Source organism: Balaenoptera ricei, chromosome 9 (assembly GCF_028023285.1).
Source record: "Balaenoptera ricei isolate mBalRic1 chromosome 9, mBalRic1.hap2, whole genome shotgun sequence".
Taxonomy (NCBI): Eukaryota; Metazoa; Chordata; class Mammalia; order Artiodactyla; family Balaenopteridae; genus Balaenoptera; species Balaenoptera ricei.
Genome location: NC_082647.1, coordinates 55231398 through 55253040, shown reverse-complemented (window position 1 = coordinate 55253040; position 21643 = coordinate 55231398). Strand labels below are relative to the sequence as shown.

The following is a 21643-nucleotide window of genomic DNA, read 5'->3' as shown; positions in this document are numbered from 1 at the left end:
ATTCAGGAGCTGCTAGGGAAGGAGAAGATCCTACTCACAGAGTTTCAGTTCCTAGATCCAACAATGCCTGTAGTTTTAATTAGTCCTAGATTTGATAGCCCCAGAGCCTGTAAAAGTTGGGTTTTTTTCTTTTTGTTTTGTTTTGTTTTTTGGCTTAAACCAGTTGGAGTAGTTCACATCAATTGAAAGAGTCAACTGATACAACATGTTTTACAGTTTTCAGTTAAGAGAATTGTAATCTTTAGAAAGAAATTGATAACAACTCTTCTCACAGTATGTGTTGATATTTTCAATAAAAATACATTATATGTGCTTTTATTTTAATAGTATTTTACTAAAATATTTATTCTAAAATATTTGCTTTACATTTATATATACAGATATTTAACTAAAAAATTATAAGCAGAATTTATTTCAAAAAGTCTCCAGAGTATTTTATGTAGGAACGCTCTTCTCTGGCTCATTCAGTTTTTACTGCTTTTACTCTCTGTAAGGCTCCTCCTCGAATAGGAAGTGTTTTAAGAGCAATATCTGTATCAGCCAGAGGTCCTCCCACTAATCGGGCAGGAGTGCTTTCCACTGTTACGACCCCACCAGAGGGCACCTAAAAAAAGCAAAAGTAAATATTTACGAGTCCATTTACAAAATTTTTCACTAAGAGGAAAACCCATTCATCCTTCAGCTAACTTTGGAAGAGACACAAAATGTACATAGTAACTAGGAGACAGCATGGACTAATGGAAAAATAAGGGCCTTGGAGCCTTTGCAATCAGGGCGAAATTATGTCCAGAAGAGGACACCAGGAACACTGGAATATGGCATGGATCTATTTGCCAGGCAAAGGAGGCACTGCACACTTTCTGTCAAAGAGATGTAGAGATATATTTTGACTAGTGTTTATAGCAGTTTCTTGGGAATCCTGGAGGGCTGGATCTGGTCTAAACCAGAACTAGGCAAGGGTAGAGATAAATATGCCTTAACTATTTGATATTTGAACAGCAAAAAGAAAAAATATGAGACAAAACCCCATAGAAATAACATTCTTTGGGGACTAAATTTAATATCTACTAAGAAAATTTATGGAGAAAAAAAAATCTTACTGTTGTGTTAAGGCCTTCAATATCTGTCCGGTGAAATATTGCATTTGGTGGACGCTCACTGTATCTAGAGGATTCTATACCTTTGTCTTGAAGTCTTTTTGCTTTCTGAAGATTTTTAAATTAGAAAGAAAATAAATTAATTGCTATTAAAGCATTAACTATGGTACAATGAAGTATACAAAATATATTTAATCGTGTCTGTTTTATGCTTTATTAGTTAGCACTAGCATTTACTCATTTACTCATTTAGGCTAAGAAAATAGTTATTAACAAGTTATATCCTTTGTACATTGCAGAAAACACCTGAAAATGTTACTGAGATTTCCATAGGTACTGGTAATATATGACCAAGGGATAAAGCAGATCCTAAGGAAATCAGGTTCAATTTTTTGTGCATAATTGAATAAGCTACTAAATTTACAATAGATGATACATGTTTTCAAATTATTTTGCATGAATTAAATACTAATTCAGTACACTTAAATGTTTCAAGCATTCAGAATAATGCAAACTATAATTTGCTGCAGTTATAGTCAAGCTCAATAGTTGAGGCACTAGAACAGGCTAAATTCAAGGTAACAAATTATCTGCATGGAGGGGGCTGATTTTAAAGTTGGGAAGAACTTTTAGTGACAAAGGGGAGACATGGTACCTTGAATAAGCTTGTTCTTAATTTTGGTTTTGCTATTTTAATATGATTCCACTATTTTCGTGGGCTAATATAACATTTAACAATTTCATATCTAGAGGAAGAATTGTAACATTATATAAAAGTGTATCCCAAGTATTAATGGAAAAGTTGGAAAAAAATTAATGAGATTTTTGGAAATCTATGCTGCTTCTTACATATTTCAAGTGAACAATTAGCATTATAAACTGTTTAGATTAGTTTCTAGTTTATTGCTGAAGCAGGTTATCACATTTTCCCAAAGGGGTGTTTGTCCCAAATTCCCACTTAAGCTTTAATATAATGTTTCTTTTGGTGGTCACAGAGGGGAAGCATCCTTGAAGGAGAGAGTAATATGGACAGTTGTTTTTTGTGTCCTTCACTCTGCTTCTTACAGAAAGGATCAGTAAATAAGAAGGCTCAGAATGGAAAGTAGGAGCACATTTCTCCTGCTTATTCCTGACTAACTCTCATCTCTTTTATGCAAACCAGGAACACCATCCTTGCTTCCCTCCCTCCCACTGCTAAGCCAAATGAAACTCAGAGTGGTATCTTCTGTAACTGTGAAAAATGCAAAGTTTCAGTTAACGCCCTAAACTGCAAATGAGGATCAATAGTGTTGGTATTCCACACAGAAAGATCAACAGAAAAAGGTGAATGAATAGTTATCCCTAAAAAAGTCTGTCAGAGTTGACTGTTTGTTGTGGATATCGTAATATTTTAAAAATCCTACCTTTAAAGTTTTAACATTTGATGTTCTAGCCAAGAAATTTTCCCATGATTTATTAGCCAATTCTCTTTGCTTGTGTGTGGCTTGTACCTGAAATGAGAAAGATAATTAAGAGCTCCAGTTTCTATGAAAGGATACCAAAGGGCTTGAATACTTGTATTTTGAAGGAAGACCTAGTTTTTGCCAACGTAAATTTTAAGGTCAACCAGCAAAAGGGTTAGAGTTTAACAACTTAAAAAACAGAAGTCTTAAAATGGAAAAAACTCCTTCCCTCACTATGTGGCCAAGGTTTGAACTGCTCCCCATGAAATGTAATGCAAAACTGTTGCTATAAAAATACAAAATATGAAAATAACAATAATCCTTCTCAGCAAGACTGATAGTTTCACATGATTATCACTTGTGAAGACAGAGTATAATCCAGAACAAGCTACATCAATGACCCAAGAGCAAATTCACAGGAGAAAATAAAGAGTTTTCTGCTGCCACTGACAATAGTTTAGGCAAGATTATATTGGTAAAACTGCTTCTAATTTACACCTTCAGCAAGACAGCAATTTTGTGAGAGTGCTGAGTTTGTTGTGGTGATGCAGTCTAGGGAGGTAACTACTGACAAAGGACAAAGACTACGGTTCCCAACAGGCTCTCCACTAAATATATATATAATCCGAGGACACATGCCCTTGGTTGGTATATAATAGACTATTAAGTTTAAATTATGAACCTAAAAGTATTTAATTAAACAACTGCTAAAAAATAAACTGGGTCAGAGCCATGATAACAAATCAACGATAACCAACAAATCAGCAATAGCTAGTCCACACGGCAGAATCCTGCCAATTCAACAGAACTAATAAGGAGAAGAACTTCTAACGGGGTACTCCACTTAAAAGCAAATGAATGGGTTAAACGGCAGCATCCTTGCAATAAAAACTCTTCACAAACAAAACTTTTAAGCAGGGAGTTATCTAAGAATTTATAGGTGGATGCTAAGCTCCACTAGACTGAAGATGTAAACATTTAATAGTAGATGTAAAAAGATCAGACAATAGAAAACACTTTGGAAATCACCTTAAAGTGTTTTAAATACTTAATTTTAGTCATAAAAGATCACCAAGCAGAAGTGGAGAATCTACATCATCTTTGTATCTGTGGACAAGTTCACTTAAATAGTCACTTAACCTATTTGCTCAAAAACTTCTGATGTGTTGTTTCTTACCTGTGTAAAGCTTTGGGAGAATGGCTTATATTTTCCTGACAGGCTTTTTCTAATTAGCTAAAGTCAGAGACCAGATTTGTAGAGTGCTCACAGTATATGTTTTGGCACTGAGGTGAGGAGAGGCTTGTCGATGTGCCTATGATTGGCACACTAGTAAGGGCCTATCACAGAGTGAGGGACGAGGGCCAACTTTCTCAATGAGGTTATACATACAGTCACAGAGATACACCATTTGTCAGAATTTGCTAAGTGTATACATTTAAATAGACCACAATTTTTGGAACTCTGTTTGACCTTTCAAAAAATGGAAATGTCTCAGGTGTCTACGTTTTAAAATGTAAGCCTGTAGAAATCAAATTATAATGCCATAAAGCGGCACTGAGTATAGTAATTGAATTTCAAGCTATTAACTCCATGTTTTCTTTAAAAACTATACAAAGACACTGAAAGTAACTATAAAAGAAAATTACAAGGTAACTCTAAGTGCTGAAGCATTCACAAGTAAGGCAAATATAACTTATGGATAACTTCGACTAGTTTATACATTGAAATTATTTTCTTGTGCCTCATTGGCATCTGTGGCTTACTTTTGTATATACTTTTTGTTCGTTTTGCACATCTTGGCGTGCTTGGCTTTCAATCATCTCGCTTTGCAGAGAAGCAACCATCTTTCCAATATTTTCTGATGCTGTTATAATAGATTCCAAAATTTTTTTGTCTGTAGTGACTGGTCTTAAGTTTTCTAATTTTATTTCTTCATATATTTCATTCCATATTTCTCCAATCTGTCATAGCAAAGTTTAAGAGTTTTAAAAAGTTAAATTAACCAAAAATAAATAATATAATTTTACGTAACCTAAAATTTATTTGGGTGTTCATTCCAAAGTTAACACTTAACTGAACCAGCTTTTCCTAACTTACTCCTTGGGAATACGTTAAGTGCATTGAGAATGATTTGGGGCAACAGTTACATTTGAGTATTCAGAAGTAACTTACCTAATGTTTTTCAGTGATAAGTACTCACGGGTAAGGTTCCACTACCTAAGTGTAGTTTATTGCTCTCATCACTGCGCTCTCCTTTATAGACACTCTGTTTTCACAGCTGCACAAGTTGTTGCTTTAGTCTCATCCTCCTGAAGTACAGATGCTTTCCTTCTTAAAGCCCTGTTTGAAGGCTAGGTCAAGCTGAATTTGTAGAACAATGAACATGGGGATTCCTGGGACTCTAGTACCCAGCCACCCTGAGAAACAGGGCCTTGTCCCTCACTTTCCAGCTAACGTAATACTTGAATCTAAAACTCTTAACATGTTGCTTTCATCATGCTGTAGCTCCATCTCATATTCTGGGTTATCTGGAAATTACTGTGCTTGAGTATGTTTAAATTTAGAGAAAAAACATACATCCAGAATAGGGATAAATTTCAGCCTTGTTTTCCTTTTTTATAGAGGTTTATTCATTTACAGCATTCAAATACATAGTACTAATACTAGTAGAAGAGAATGTTTACTTGGAAGGACTTTCCTAAAATTTCAAAGGCATTTATTTACCAAAAAGTATATAACCAGCAAAGTAAGCAACTCTTTAATTGATATTTGATCATCATACAATGTAATGATAAAATAATACTTTAATAAGTATAAGTCATTTATTTTAATAAGTAATAATTCATTCAATTCTAGCTCTTAATACCCTAGCTCTTAATACCCTCTAAAGAGAAGAAATTATATTTTAAAGATTCTGTTAGGCTTCTATGTCAGTAACATCCATCTTCTTTTATAAACTAATAGTTGGATGAAATCATACCCCATGGAAAATACCCAATCAGTTAATTGTATGTTCCTTGAATAGTATCAGATGTAAAATGAAAAATAAAAACTACACAGTACGTGGATGATTGCTCACAAATAAAAATAGATCTTTCCCAACTGACGTTTTGCCATACTAGATTTTAATAACAAGGTTAAGACGGTACTCACTTTAAAATCAAGGTATCTATGTATGATACAGAGGGTAACAAAATCTTCAGCAGATAAGCCAGGTAAATTTTCAAAATCTAAACGAAGTTTATAAAGAGAGATTTACTTTAACAGAGCAAGTGATTCCAAAAGGCATATATTTATCATAAAAACAAATGCAAATGATTGCTTTTGATTTCATCCTGATTTATGAAAAAGTTACTTCTGTGAGCTTCTGGCTTCCTCCTATAACAAACAGCTGCCAGGTCATCCTTATCTAGTCATTAGAAAAGGAATACTTTCTGTGCTGTGGTCAGACCATGATATTGTACTTTCACAATCTGAAGAGTGAGGGCTTTTTTTTTAATAAGAAGCAAGGTTAAGTCCTCAGGTGATTCAGAATTCTAGTGTTTAAGCCTAACCATCTAAAACTAACTGCCTTTAATCCTGGCTGCACTCTGGAATTACCTGGGGATCTTAAAAAATACTGATGCCTGGCCCCAAACCCAGAGTTTAAGGGTGTAGCCTGTGTATTGGGATAACAATGGAATATGCATTTATCTGTATAAAGGGACTTTTGTTCATCATATATGAAAAATGGACTTCAAAGCAAAATCAATTTACAACACTCAGCAAAAAAAGAGAGGCTCTTGTGAACTTGACGAGTAACTTCTTACCTAGTTTGCCCAACACAGCATAAATTTTTGCTCTGATATTCTCAGCAACATCCATAACTGCAATGGTTGGGCAGTTAGCAGGCAGTGGTGTGATTTTTTGCTCTTCTTGAAAACTAGTAAATAGAGGTTTCTTTGTATCTAATCATTGGATATCATGAAAATATAGAAAGGACAGATAAAAACTGTAGTAAATTAATAATTTTAAGATTTTAGTCTAGACATCATAAAATATATAAAAATATTGTAACAGAGTACAATACTGCATGATACATGGTTACTCCTTTAAAAGCATAAATAATCAATAATTTCTTCCCCATTCTGTTGCAAAACTTAAAGCTTTCATTTTTAACTATTTATGTAAAATATAAAAATTTCACAAAATTACTTTTTTAAAAGTGAAACTTTCACGTAAAAAACTTTTCTAATTTTGAGATCCAGAAATTGAACACTGTCAGTTTAACAATGATGTAATCTCCTATTTGCTTTTGGTTTCTATATATTATGCTATAAATATAAAAACTATTTTATGATGTTATAGATGAAAAGTTAGAAACAATAAAAATGGATTGAAGATAGAAATCATCAGAAGTTAAAGGGGAAGTATTTTCACTTAAAAATAAACATACTAACAGATGAAACTATAATAAGAATTGTAAGAGGTTTAGAAAATATAATGTAGCATTATAAAATAGATAAATGAAATATAAATTCTGGTACTATAAACTTCATTAATTTAGAGTCTAGTAATTAAAATTTATGAACATTTGATTTATTTTTATTTCAAAGTTTCTTCTTTCATATAAAAAGTAAACTGTATAAATATGAATCAAAAGAAATGTACAAAATACAATAAAAATTGTTCTCAAGCACTCAACTTATATCCCAAATTTTATTGGTAAATGAAATATTACTGAATATACTTACAAAAGCAGGTAACTCAAAGACAGTTCTTTAAGAAGTACTGTTAAGTTTTTTATTTTCAATTTAAAGAATATAATCAAATACCAGTTCCTGAAAATATTCTATAAAAATATGAACCTGCTACTAATTTACTTAGTATGGTGTAAGTCCCCATACTTTCCTAAGATTGCTTTTTAAAAATACGGATCTAATTGCTTCTACAAACAATTATAAATACACTTACCAACGATCTTCCCATGTTTATCACGTTTTACTCCTAGTTCTTTTTCTTCCTTTCTCCACAATTTAATTAAAAGACTAGCAGCTGTCTGATCCTTCTTCCCTCGCCAAGCATTGACATGAGCTGCAGTTTTGGGATTATCACAAAATTCAACCATTATTCCAAGTATTAGATTACAGAATTTTTTTTGGTTCAACTTTTGCAAGGAAACAGAAAAAGAAAAATGTTGCAATTAATATTTAGAATTACTGTCTTAAAAAAGAAAGGAGAAACATTTGTATTAATCAGTAGGTTTCTTCTAAATGACTGCCTTATAAAATTAAGACTCTAAGTATGATTTGTGACCATCTCCTATTAAAATAAATACCATTGTAATGAGTCCATTTTCAAACATTAGGGATTCTTAAAAAATAGAAAGAAAAAGATTCAATATAATTCTGATGTAGTCATAAACATATGTCATGAACAAAAGTAATTGATTTAGCTGAGTAGGAAAAAGAGAGATTGTCAAAATAAGTGAAAATGTTCATTTTAAGTGAAGCAAGGTCAATGGTGCTATGCATAGGACTCTGTAATTATAGGATCTTTCCAGTTTACCTGCTTAATTAAAGTTTGTAAAGTCGTCTCATCCTAGCTATAACCTCATTGTTACTAAGAGACCAACTGATGGTAACTCCAAGTGGCAATCACATGTGAAAATAAATCAAAATGAGGTATAATTTTGTATTTTGAAACTCAGCATCCATAAAGGAGTATTTAAGCACTTAAGAAAAATTATCTTATTAAGCATATTTCCTCTGTTTTCCTACAAACGGTTTTCAGCAAACCAAAATTTAGGTATAGAGAAGTCCAACCAGAGCAATGGCCTCCACACAGTAATGGTTTCTGTGTGAAATATTTTTGGTTGATTAACTCCTACAGTATACTGCTAATAGAATATAGCAAAGGAAACATGTAACCTGTTTTCTGAATTGCAAACATTATCAGTTTCCTCTTTCATTAAATTAAGGGTAATAATATTACCTGCTTTAGAGAGTTATTATGATGAGTTTTATGAGACTGCCTGTCACATAGTAAACTCTCAATGATATTTAACCTTTATTAGCAATTGCCATTTCACACTGAATAAATATTTTAGCAGATTGTATTAAGCAGAATCCTCAATCAAATGAGTTTTTTATTCCTATACTTCACTTTCAGGAGAAAGAGGCAAATATCAAGGCTTGAAGTTTATATAGGAACTTCATTAAAGAAGATTTGTAATTTGTAGTTAGCTTGGTTGGTTTAATCCATGTTAAGTGCAATCTAATAATTACATTCTTAACAATAGAAAACACAACAACAATATCTGTCAGGAACTATTCTAACTAATGCATGTATATGTGTACACACACACACACATAATCACTCACATAATCCTTCCACCAATGCATGAGGTAGATAATGTTATCTCTGTTTTATAGATGAAGAAATTGGTAGCAGAGATGTTAAATAATTTTTCAAAGTTACACAGCTAACAACTATTAGAGGCCTCAGTCAGACTGATTCCAGCCTGTGCTCACAACCACTGTGTTATATGGCCTCTCCTACCAGCCTTCATGCCTTTCTATCCAAGAAACCCTGATGGTGAAGGAGAGTGGACACAAGTAAGAAATGTCTTTTATGTCTTCTATATAATATTAAAATAAAATATAATTATTTAATACGTACATGCATAATATCATTCCTCACTTCCAAATCTTAACTAGAAGCTAGATTCCAGGAGATATGCCTGGAATTAATGTTGTAGCTTTGAGAATCCCTGACACTGACCATGTGCCTCTGGACATACTTGTATGCTAGTCAGAGAAACACGGTGAGCTGTATGTCATTTAGGACTACATACGTCCTTCTGTATTATGTTCAATTTTCTGAACATTCAAAGGGTTTCTGGTTATGACTCATTCAAGGTGGGTTATTTTTATTATTATCATTATTATTTACTTGTTTTTTGTTTGTAGTGTTTTATATCTAATGAGTTCACTCTCATCTCTAGTGTAAACTAATTTTCTTTCAGAGTTAAAAGGACACAGATAACTTTAGTATCTTTGCTAAGTCAAAGTAGGTTTGTTATTCTGTTAATAAAATCAAGAATGGTGGCAATCATAGGCAGTGACATAGCTAGAACTCTGCATGAGAATATCTCCAAAAGTTTTACTGAAACAAAAGTATACTTTTTCTTTCATATCATCTTAACTATGGACCCACTTAGAATTGAGGCTAGTAGGGGATTACTGTAAGGATCTTTGCCATTCTTCTCAGCTGCCTTCCTGGAAGGCTTAATATGCTCACTTCTGCTCATTCTGTAAAACAGTGTATGACACACTAGATTCTTCACATTACCTACAAACTATACACAGTTTTAAAAAAATGCTGATCTTTACTCCTTTGTCTAAGGTGACCCTTTTAATACTAAGAGAAGAAGCTAGAAGTTATTAATAAATGATTATTGATTTTTAAATAATCTAGCTGTTTCTTTAAAGTTTCATGGGGAAAAACAAAACAAGACAGAATAAATTCTCTGCTGTCATGTGTTTGGGAACACTGACCTAAGTAAACTGGTTTCTTCACTGGAGGAATTTTCAGACTCTACTATGCCAATGCATACTATGAAACTCCAGGAGGGATTTTTGTTTAAAACAAACATTTGAACACTGTTTGAGGGCACATTTAATCACAGAGTAGTGTTCTGTGATACTCAGTTTGGAAAGAGTTAATAAAGACATTTATTTTTTGTTTCACAATTGTTATAATCATACTTACTGCCATTAAATCCAAAAGGAGAAAAATGCCTTCCTTTTCAAGAAAGTAATCCTCTGAGGGGTAACATCCCAAAATGCAGCACCTTAAGTAAAAAGAAATTTATTCATTTAAAAAGGCTTTATTGTTAAATTCAATTTGTGAGTTTATTTCTATTAAAAAATCTTTTCAAAGAATATTTTTTCTTCATTTCCTTAAATCAAGCAGTTAATTTCTTTGCTTAAAAAATTGAACTTTGAAGGGACTTTGTCAGTGTAGTTTAATTTCAACTATTTAAACACTAATATCGTTTAATTATTTTTCATAACTGCCTATTTCTTTCCTGTAGATGCAATAGTCTCCTCTGCTTTCCTGATATTAATTATTCTTAAAGGTCTCCTCTGTTGTTCTATTAACTTTTTCTTCAAGCTTTATTCATTTACTGTCTATCTTTTACAGTGCTGGCATGCCTGAAACATTTGTGGTTTTTAATTACATCCTTTCTTTGCATATGATATTATTTGCTGAAGTGCCTGCTGCTTAGGCCTGTGCAGCTCATATGGAGTGAGGGACTGAAGTTGCTGTCAGGGCTACTTTTACTGTTCTCCTGGGTGGGGGATGGATATGGGCTGAAAAGGCTGGTACTGGTGCTGGTGTTGGTAAACAGAGCCTAATCTCCCTCTAGCCCTCCCAGGCCTTGCAAGCCTGCTGGGGTCAACCTGTATCCCTTTCCTATTTAACATGGCATCTATCTATCTATCATTCAATAATAATGTGATAATTATTTAACATGGATCCCTCTTGAAAAAAAAAGAGACCCTGTTTCTGCTGGCTGTTTTGTGATGGTGGTTGTGTGAGAGTCGGTGCATAAAGGCCATCAGCTTGGCCCCACTCACTCAGGTGCTTCCAGGTTTTACCACCTCTGGGTATGAATCACACTTTTTTTGTTCCCACTTTTGAAGTAGTACTCTCTGATGCCTATCATGGGCTGCCTTTTGCCTCTTTAATTCATAACAATTACAATAAGAGAAAAAAATAGAACATCCTTCTCTGTTCAGAAATTAAATAATATACGTCTAAAATTCCCAAAGATTGAAAAGGAAATCACACTGAAAATTAGAAAACAGTTTGAACATAATGATAATACAAATAGAACATATGGAAACTCGGCTGGAGCTAAAACCATTATTACCAGAGAATTCACAGCCTTAGATGGATATATTAGAACAGAAGAAAGGTTGAAAATCAATGATCCTGGCATCTATCTCAAGAAATAGAAAAGGTTGAGATTGGTTCAAGATGGCGGAGTAGAAGGACGTGCTCTCACTCCCTCTTGCGAGAACACTGGAATAACAACTAACTGCTGAACAGTCATCGACAGGAAGACGCTGGAACTCACCAAAAAAGACACCCCACATCCAAAGACAAAGGAGAAGCCACAATGACATGGTAGGAGCGGCGCAATCACAATAAAATCAAATCCCATAACTGCTCGGTGGGTGACCCACAAAGTGGAGAACACTTATACCACAGAAGTCCACCCACTGGAGTGAAGGTTCTGAGCCCCACGTCAGGCTTCCCAACCTGGGGGTTCAGCAAAGGGAGGACGAATTTCTAGAGAATCAGACTTTGAAGGCTAGTGGGATTTGATTGCAGGACTTCGACAGGACTGGGGGAAACAGAGACTCCATTCTTGGAGGGCACACACAAAGTAGTGTGCGCATTGGGACCCAGGGGAAGGAGCAGTGACCCCATAGAGACTGAACCAGACCTACCTGATACTGCAGGAGGTCTCCTCCAGAGATGGGGGTGGCTCTGTCTCACTGTGAGGACAAGGACACTGGCAGCAGAAGTTCTGGGAAGTACTCCTTGGCGTGAGCCCTCCCAGAGTCCGCCATTAGCCCCAACAAAGAGCCTGGGTAGGCTCCAGTGTTGGGTTGCCTCAGGCCAAACAACCAACAGGGAGGGGACCCAGCCCCACCCATTAGCAGACAAGCAGATTGAGTTTTACTGAGCTCAGCCCACCAGAGCAACAGGCAGCTCTACCCACCACCAGTCCCTCCCATCAGGAAACTTGCACAAGCCTCTTAGATAGCCTCATCCACCAGACGGCAGACAGCAGAAGCAAGAAGAACTACAATCCTGCAGCCTGTGGAACAAAAACCACATTCATAGAAAGACAAGATGAAAAGGCAGAGGGCTATGTACCAGATGAAGGAACAAGATAAAACCCCAGAAAAACAACTAAATGAAGTGGAGATAGGCAACCTTCCAGAAAAAGAATTCAGAATAATGATAGTGAAGATGATCCAAGACCTCAGAAAAAGAATGCAGGCAAAGATCGAGAAGATGCAAGAAATGTTTAACAAAGATCTAGAAGAATTAAAGAACAAACAAACAGAGATGAACAATACAATAAATGAAGACTACACTAGAAGGAATCAATAGCAGAATAACTGAGGCAGAAGAACGGATAAGTGACCTGGAAGACAGAATGGTGGAATTCACTGCTGCAGAACAGAATAAAGAAAAAAGAATGAAAAGAAATGAAGACAGCCTAAGAGACCTCTGGGACAACATTAAACGCAACTACATTCACATTATAGGGGTCTCGGAAGGAGAAGAGAGAGAGAAAAAACCTGAGAAAATATGTGAAGAGATTATAGTCGAAAACTTCCCTAACATGGGAAAGGAAATAGCCACCCAAGTCCAGGAAGCACAGAGAGTCCCATACAGGATAAACCCAAGGAGAAACACGCTGAGACACATAGTAATCAAACTGGCAAAAATTAAAGACAAAGAAAAATTACTGAAAGCAGCAAGGGAAAAATGACAAATAACAGACAAGGGAACTCCCATAAGGTTAACAGCTGATTTCTCAGCAGAAACTCTACAGGCCAGAATGGAGTGGCATGATATACTTAAAGTGGTGAAAGGGAAAACCTACAACCAAGATTACTCTACCCAGCAAGGATCTCATTCAGATTCGATGGAGAAATCAAAAGCTTTACAAACAAGCAAAAGCCAAGAGAATTCAGCACCACCAAACCAGCTCTATAACAAATGCTAAAGGAACTTCTCTAAGTGGGAAACACAAGAGAAGAAAAGGACCTACAAAAACACACCCAAAACGATTAAGAAAATGGTAATAGGAACATACATATCGATAATTACCTTAAACGTGAACGGATTAAATGCTCTAACCAAAAGACACAGGCTTGCTGAATGGATACAAAAACAAGACCCATATATACGCTGTCTACAAGAGACCCACTTCAGACCTAGGGACACATACAGACTGAAAGTGAGGGGATGGAAAAAGATATTCCATGCAAACGGAAATCAAAAGAAAGCTGGAGTAGCAACTCATATAAGATAAAATAGACTTTAAAATAAAGAATGTTACAAGAGACAAGGAAGGACACTACATAATGATCAAGGGATCAATCCAAGAAGATAAAACAATTATAAGTATATATGCACCCAACATAGGAGCACCTCAATACATAAGGCAACTGCTAACAGCTATAAAAGAGGAAATTGACAGTAACACAATAATAGTGGTGGACTTTAACACCTCACGTACACCAATGGATAGATCATCCAAACAGAAAATTAATAAGGAAAAACAAGCTTTAAATGACACAATAGACCAGATAGATTTAATTGATATTTATAGGACATTCCATCCAAAAACAGCAGATTACGCTTTCTTCTCAAGTGCGCATGGAACATTCTCCAGGAGCGATCACATCTTGGGTCACAAATCAAGTCTCAGTAAATTTAAGAAAATTGAAATCATATCAAGCATCTTTTCTGACCACAGTGCTATGAGATTAGAAACCAATTACAGGGAAAGAAACGTAAAAAACACAAACACATGGAGGCTAAACAATACGTTACTAAATAACCAAGAGATCACTGAAGAACTCAAAGAGGAAATCAAAAAATACCTAGAGACAAATGAGAATGAAAACACGATGATGCAAAACGTATGGGATGCAGCAAAAGCAGTTCTAAGAGGGAAGTTTATAGCTATACAAGCCTACATCAAGAAACAAGAAAAATCTCAAATAATCAATCTAACCTTACACCTAAAGGAACTAGAGAAAGAAGAACAAACAAAACCCAAAGTTAGCAGAAGGAAAGAAATCATAAAGATCAGAGCAGAAATAAATGAAATAGAAACAAAGAAAACAGTAGCAAAGATCAATAAAACTAAAAGCTGGTTCTTTGAGAAGATAAACAAAATTGATAAACCATTAGCCAGACTCATCAAGAAAAACAGGTAGAGGACTCAAATCAATAAAATTAGAAATGAAAAAGGAGAAGCTACAACAGACACCACAGAAATACAAAGCATCCTAAGAGACTACTACAAGCAACTCTATGCCAATAAAATAGACAACCTGGAAGAAATGGACAAATTCTTAGAAAGGTATAACCTCCCAAGACTGAACCAGGAAAAAGTAGAAAATATGAATGGACTAATCACAAGTAATGAAATTGAAGCTGTGATTAAAAATCTTCCAACAAACAAAAGTCCAGGACCAGATGGCTTCACAGGTGAATTCTATCAAACATTTAGAGAAGAGCTAACACCATCCTTCTCAAACTCTTCCCAAAAACTGCAGAGGAAGGAACACTGCCAAACTCATTCTATGAGGCCACCATCACCCTGATACCAAAACCAGACAAAGATACTACAAAAAAAGAAAATTACAGACCAATATCACTGATGAATATAGATGCAAAAATCCTCAACAAAATACTAGCAAACAGAATCCAACAACACATTAAAAGGATCATACACCATGATCAAGTGGGATTTATCCCAGGGATGCAAGGATTCTTCAATATACGCAAATCAATCAATGTGATACACCATATTAACAAATTGAGGAATAAAACCCATATGATCATCTCAATAGATGCAGAAAAAGCTTTTGACAAAATTCAACACCCATTTATGATAAAAACTGTGCAGAAAGTGGGCATAGAGGGAACCCACCTCAACATAATAAAGGCCATATACGACAAACCCGCAGCAAACATCATTCTCAATGGTGAAAAGCTGAAAGCATTTCCTCTAAGATCAGGAACAACACAAGGATGTCCACTCTCACCACTATTATTCAACATAGTTTTGGAAGTCCTAGCCACAGCAATCAGAGAAGAAAAAGAAATAAAAGTAATACAAATTGGAAAAGAAGAAGTAAAACTGTCACTGTTTGCAGATGACATGATACTATACATAGAGAATCCTAAAGATGCCACCAGAAAACTACTAGAGCTAATCAATGAATTTGGTAAAGTCGCAGGGTACAAAATTAATGCTAATGATGAAAAATCTGAAAGAGAAATTAAGGAAACACTCCCATTTACCATTGCAACAAAAAGAATAAAATACCTAGGAATAAACCTACCTAGGGAGACAAAAGACCTGTATGCAGAAAACTATAAGACACTGATGAAAGAAATTAAAGAGGATACAAACAGATGGAGAGATATACCATGTTCTTGGATTGGAAGAATCAATATTGTGAAAATGACTATAATACCCAAAACAATCTACAGATTCAATGCAATCCCTATCAATTTACCAATGGCATTTTTTACAGAACTAGAACTAAAAATCTTAAAATTTGTATGGCGACACAAAAGACCCCAAATAGCCAAAGCATTCCTGAGGGAAAAAAATGGAGCTGGAGGAATCAGACTCCCTGACTTCAGACTGTACTACAAAGCTACAGTAATCAAGACAATATGGTACTGGCACAAAAACAGAAACATAGATCAATGGAACAAGATAGAAAGCCCAGAGATAAACCCACGTACCTATGGTCAACTAATCTATGACAAAGGAGGCAAGGATATACAATGGAGAAAAGACAGTCTCTTCAATAAGTGGTGCTGGGAAAACTGGACAGCTACATGTAAAAGAATGAAATTAGAACACTCCCTAACACCATACACAAAAATAAACTCAAAATGGATTAGAAATCTAAATGTAAGACTGGACACTGTAAAACTCTTAGAGGAAAACTTAGGAAGAACACTCTGACATAAATCACAGCAAGATCTTTTTTGATTCACCTCCTAGAGTAATGGAAATAAAAACAAAAATAAACAAATGGGACGTTATAAAACTTAAAACTTTTGCACAGCAAAGGAAACCATAAACAAGACAAAAAGCCAACCCTCAGAATGGGAGAAAATATTTGCAAACGAATCAATGGACAAAGGATTAATCTCCAAAATATATAAACAGCTCATGCAGCTCAATATTAAAGAAACAAACAACCCAATCCAAAAATGGACAGAAGACCTAAATAGACATTTCTCCAAAGAAGACATACAGATGGCCAAGAAGCACATGAATAGCTGCTCAACATCACTAATTATTAGAGAAATGCAAATCAAAACTACAATGAGGTATCACCTCACCCCAGTTAGAATGGGCATCATCAGAAAATCTGCAAGCAACAAATGCTGGAGAGGGTGTGGAGAAAAGGGAATGCTCTTGCACTGTTGGTGGGAATGTAAATTGATACAGCCACTATGGAGAACAGTATGGAGGTTCCTTAAAAAACTAAAAATAGAATTACCATATGACCCAGCAATCCCACTACTGGGCATATACCCAGAGAAAACCATAATTCAAAAAGACACATGCACCCCAATATTCATTGCAGCACTATTTACAATAACCAGGTCATGGAAGGAACCTAAATGCCCATCGATAGACGAATGGATAAAGAAGATGTGGTACATATAGACAATGGAATATTACTCAGCCATAAAAAGGAACAAAATTGGGTCATTTGCAGAGACGTGGATGGATCTAGAGACTGTCATACAGAGTGAAGTAAGTCAGAAAGAGAAAAAAATATATCATTTATTAACACATATATGTGGAACCTAGAAAAATGGTACAGAGGAACCAGTTTGCAGGACAGAAATTGAGACACAGACGTAGAGAACAAACATATGGACACTAAGTGAGGACAGCAGTGGGGGCGTGGGGGTGGTGGTGTGATGAATTGGGAGATTGGGATTGACATGTATACACTGATGTGTATAAAATGGATGACTAATAAGAACTGCTGTATAAAAAAATAAATTAAATTAAATTCCAGAAAAACTAAAGAAATAGAAAAGGTGAAATTGAATGAACGAAAAAACCCCCACAGAAATTAATTAAATATAAAACAAAATAAAATAGAAATAATAATGCACACAGATTGATTCTTTAAAAAGACTAATAATATTGATCAACTCCTGGTGAAACCCATCAAGAAAAAAGCGAGAGGGAGAAGGCAGAAATGATTAATACCAAGAAAGGAAAAGAAAGCATCACTTTGTATCTTACAGACATTAAAAATCCTAAGAGGATATTACAAACAGCCTTATGAGAGTAAATATGAAAATTTAGACAAAATAAATGAGTGCCTAGAAAAAGACATCAGAACGTATGCAAGAATAGAAAACCTTAATAGACACACACATATTAAAGAAATGAAATCTATACTTCAGAATCTTTCTACAAAGAGAACTCCAGGCACAGAAGACTTAATCGGTGAATTCCACAAATTATTTAAGAAAGATATGAAAACAATCTTACACAAACTCTTTCTAGAAAAAATATTTCCTGTTTTTCTGAGGTCAAAATAAACTAAATACCAAAACCATCCATGGAACATTAATAAAAAGGAAAATTAAACTCACATTACATGGTACCAAAAAAAAATCTAAAAATGTTAGCTAATTGAAACCAACAACATAGAAAAAGAAATAATACACCATAACCAGGTCAGACTTATTCAAGGAATACAATGTGATGGACCACATTAACAGAATAAAGGAGAAATAGTATATGATATCTCAATAGAAGTAAAAGTGTTTGATAAAATTTAAAGTCCTTTCATGATGCAAATGAATAGACAAGAACTCCTCTCAGTTAAGTTCCTAAGAAAAGGAAAAAGATCCGATGCCCAGTGTTACTAATTAAACATTGGACTTATTATCTTTTAGCCAAAGGGAATTGAGTTGTGCTGTAATAAAAGACACATAAATAAAACTATTTATCTTAGTATAACTGTGAGGTATTAAGTAAAAAAGGGATAAAACATCAAGTCATTTTCTGCAGTAACCGCTGAATCCCAATGTATTGGTAGATAGTAAGGATGGTACTCATTAATATTCATCTCTAAATTTTTTACTATGCTTAATACAGCACTTTGGTCAATAAGACTTTGCCGTTGAAACCTAAGATCAGGTTATCATTTTATCACTATATCCCTCTCTTCTCTGCTGTAAAAAAGAAACTAGATAGTTGATTAGCCCCATTGTCTATGTGTATCTGGAAGAGAGCTGAGTATTCCAGCTCTCTATATAAAAAGAGAATTTGCAGGGGATAAATCTAGTTACTTCATCTTATGGAAAGTAATATTCATCAGAGTTTCACCCCACCCCATGTTTACTGAAGTATAACTGGAATTTTTTAATCTGCATATACTTATTATATATAATTTGGTGAGTTTGTACATATGTATATACTTGTGTTACTATCACCACAATCCAGGTAATAAAAATATTCATCACCTCTAAAAGTGTCCTTGTATCCCTTTGTGGTATTTTTTTTTTTTTTTGTAGTAAGACCACTGAACATACTAGATCCATGCACTTAACAAATGTTTAAGTACACAATACCTTACCTTAACTATAGCTGCTATATTATAGAGCAGATCTATGAGCAATATGTTGTACTGCAGATCTCTGGAACTTACTAATCTTGTATGACTATAACATTATACCTGGTGAATGATAACACCTCATGCCTCCCTCACTCCATCATTCCACTGTCTACATACTGTTATCTACTTCTACACTTTTATTTTAGATGCCTTTTATAAGAGAAATTGTGTATAAGAGAAATCCTTCTGTGAATGACTTATTTCACTTAGCATAATGTCTTCTAGGTCCATCCATGTTCTTGCAAATGGTAGGATTTCCTTCTCTTTTAAAGCTGAGTAATATTCCATTGTATGTATATACCACATTTTCTTTATTCATTCATCTGCTGATGGACATTTGGGTGGTTTCTGTATCTTTGCTATTGTGAATAATGCTGCAGTGAACATAAGAGTGCAGCTATCTCTTCAAGATCCTGATTTCAATTCTTCTGGATATATACCCAGAAATGAGATTACTGGATCATATGGTAGTTCTATCTTTCATTTTCTGAGGAACCTCCATACTGTTTTCCACAGTGGCAGTACCACCATGTCTTTCACCCCTTGGTTATGTTTACTTTTAAGTATTTTATTCTTAGAAATTGCAAACGTGATTGTTTTCCTAATTTCCTTTTTTTGGAGTAGTTCATTATTGGTGTATAGAAATGCAACTGATTTTTATATGTTAATTTTGTATCCTGCAACTTTACTGAATTCATTTATTAGTTCTAACAGTTTTTTGGTGGAGTCTTTAGTGTTTTTTACGTATAAGATCATGTCATCTGCAGAGATAATTTTACCTTTTTCTTTCTGATTTGGATGCCTTTTATTTATTTATTTTTTCTTGCCTAACTGCTCTGGGTAGGACTTATAGTACTATATTGAGTAGAAGTGGTGAGAGTGGGCATCCTTGCCTGATACAGATCTTAGAGAAAAAGCTTTCAGCTTTTCACCATTCAGTGTGATATTAGCTGTGGCCTTTTCATATACAGCCTTTATTGTGTTGAGGTAAATTCCTTCTCCACCTAATTTATTGAGAGTTTTTATCATGAAAGGGTGTTGAATTCTGTCAAATGCTTTTTCTGTATACATTGAGATAATTATGTGATTTTTGTCCTTTTGTGATATACCACATTAATGTGGTATATCACATTGACTAATATGCATATATTGAACTATTCTTGCTTTCCAGGGATAAATTCCACTTGGTCATGGTGTATAATCCTTTTAATGTGCTGTTGAATTCAGTTTACTAATATTTTCTAGAGGATTTTTGCTTCCATGTTCATCAGGGATATTGGTCTGTAGTTCTTTCTTTTTTGGCCACACTGCGTGGCTTACAGAATCTTAGTTCCCTGACCAGGGATTGAACCCAGGCCCACGGCAGTGAAAGTGCCGAGTCCTAACCCCTGGACTACCAAGGAACTCCCAATTCTTTTTTATGATGTCTTTGTCTGGCTTTGGTATTATGGTGATGCTGGCCTCATAAAATGAGTTTGGAAGTGTTCCCTATTCTCCTACCTTTCAGAATAATTCTTCTTTAAATTTTTGGTAAAAAATCACATGTGAAGCTCTCTGGACGTGGGCTTTTTTGGCTGGAAGGTTCTTGATTACTGATTCAATCTCCTTATTGTTATTGGTCTGTTCAGGCTTTTTATTTCCTCTTGATTCAGTCTCAGTACATTGTATATTTCTAGGAATTTATCCATTTCTTCTATGTTGTCCAATTTGTTGGCAGATGGTTGTTTATAATGGTCCCTTATGATCTTTTTTATTTCTGTGTTATCTGTTGTGATGCCTTCTCTTTCATTTATAATTTTATTTCAGTCTTCTCTCTTTTTCTCTTAGTCTAGCCAAAGTTTTGTCAATTTTCAAAAAAGTTTTGTTATCTCTTCAGAGAAGCAACTCTTGGTTTTGTTGAGTTTTTCTATTCTCTATTTCATTTATTTCTGCTGTAATCGTTTCCTTTGTTCTGATAACTTTGGGCTTGGTTTGTTCTGTTTTATAGTTCCTTGAGGTGTAAAGTTAGGATGTTTGACTCTTCTTTTTAAACATAGGGATTTTTCACTATAAACTTCCCTCTTAGTGCTGCTTTTGCTGTATCACGTAAGTTTAGGTATGTTGTGTTTTCATTTTAGTTTTTCTTGAGAAATTTTCTAATTTCCCTTTTATTTTTGTCTTTGACCCAATGGTTGTTCAAGAGTGTGTTGTTTGATTTCCATGCATTTGTGAGTTTTTCTGGTTTCCTTTTGTTATTGATTTCTAGTTGTATTCAGTTGTGGTCAGAAAGGAATGATTTCAGTCTTCTTAAGTTTGTCAAGACTTGTTTTATGACCTTACATGTGATCTACCCTAGAGAATGCTCCATTTGTGTTTGTAAAAAAAAAAAGAAAAAAACCTCTGTGTCTCCTCTCAAAACTACTCTAAATACTTCACTTAGGGCCACCAAATGTGTAGGGTTTTCCTACACAAACCAATTCTTCAATTCTCAGTGGACATTAACTGGGTGTCCTACAATTCAGTTCAATTCAGAAACTATCTACCTAGAGTTAGCATCAGATCTCACAGGTTAAGGGTTCAGTCCCACAAGACTGTGCTGCTTTCCTTCCCCAACCTTAAATTCCAGTCCAAGTTGTCACC

The 21643-nt window shown here is 34.7% G+C and overlaps 1 protein-coding gene across 1 annotated transcript in view; it reads right to left on the bottom strand.

Moving 5' to 3' along the window:
• Nucleotides 1-318: 318 nt before the first annotated feature.
• CFAP69 (cilia and flagella associated protein 69) overlaps nt 319-21643 on the bottom strand; it is a 65809-nt gene continuing 44484 nt past the window's right edge. The window contains 9 exon segments of the mRNA XM_059932766.1: nt 319-469; nt 471-604; nt 1101-1205; nt 2501-2587; nt 4304-4501; nt 5694-5770; nt 6350-6487; nt 7494-7686; nt 10293-10374. Coding sequence (XP_059788749.1) covers nt 436-469; nt 471-604; nt 1101-1205; nt 2501-2587; nt 4304-4501; nt 5694-5770; nt 6350-6487; nt 7494-7686; nt 10293-10374 — 1048 coding nt within the window. The 3' untranslated portion in view covers nt 319-435.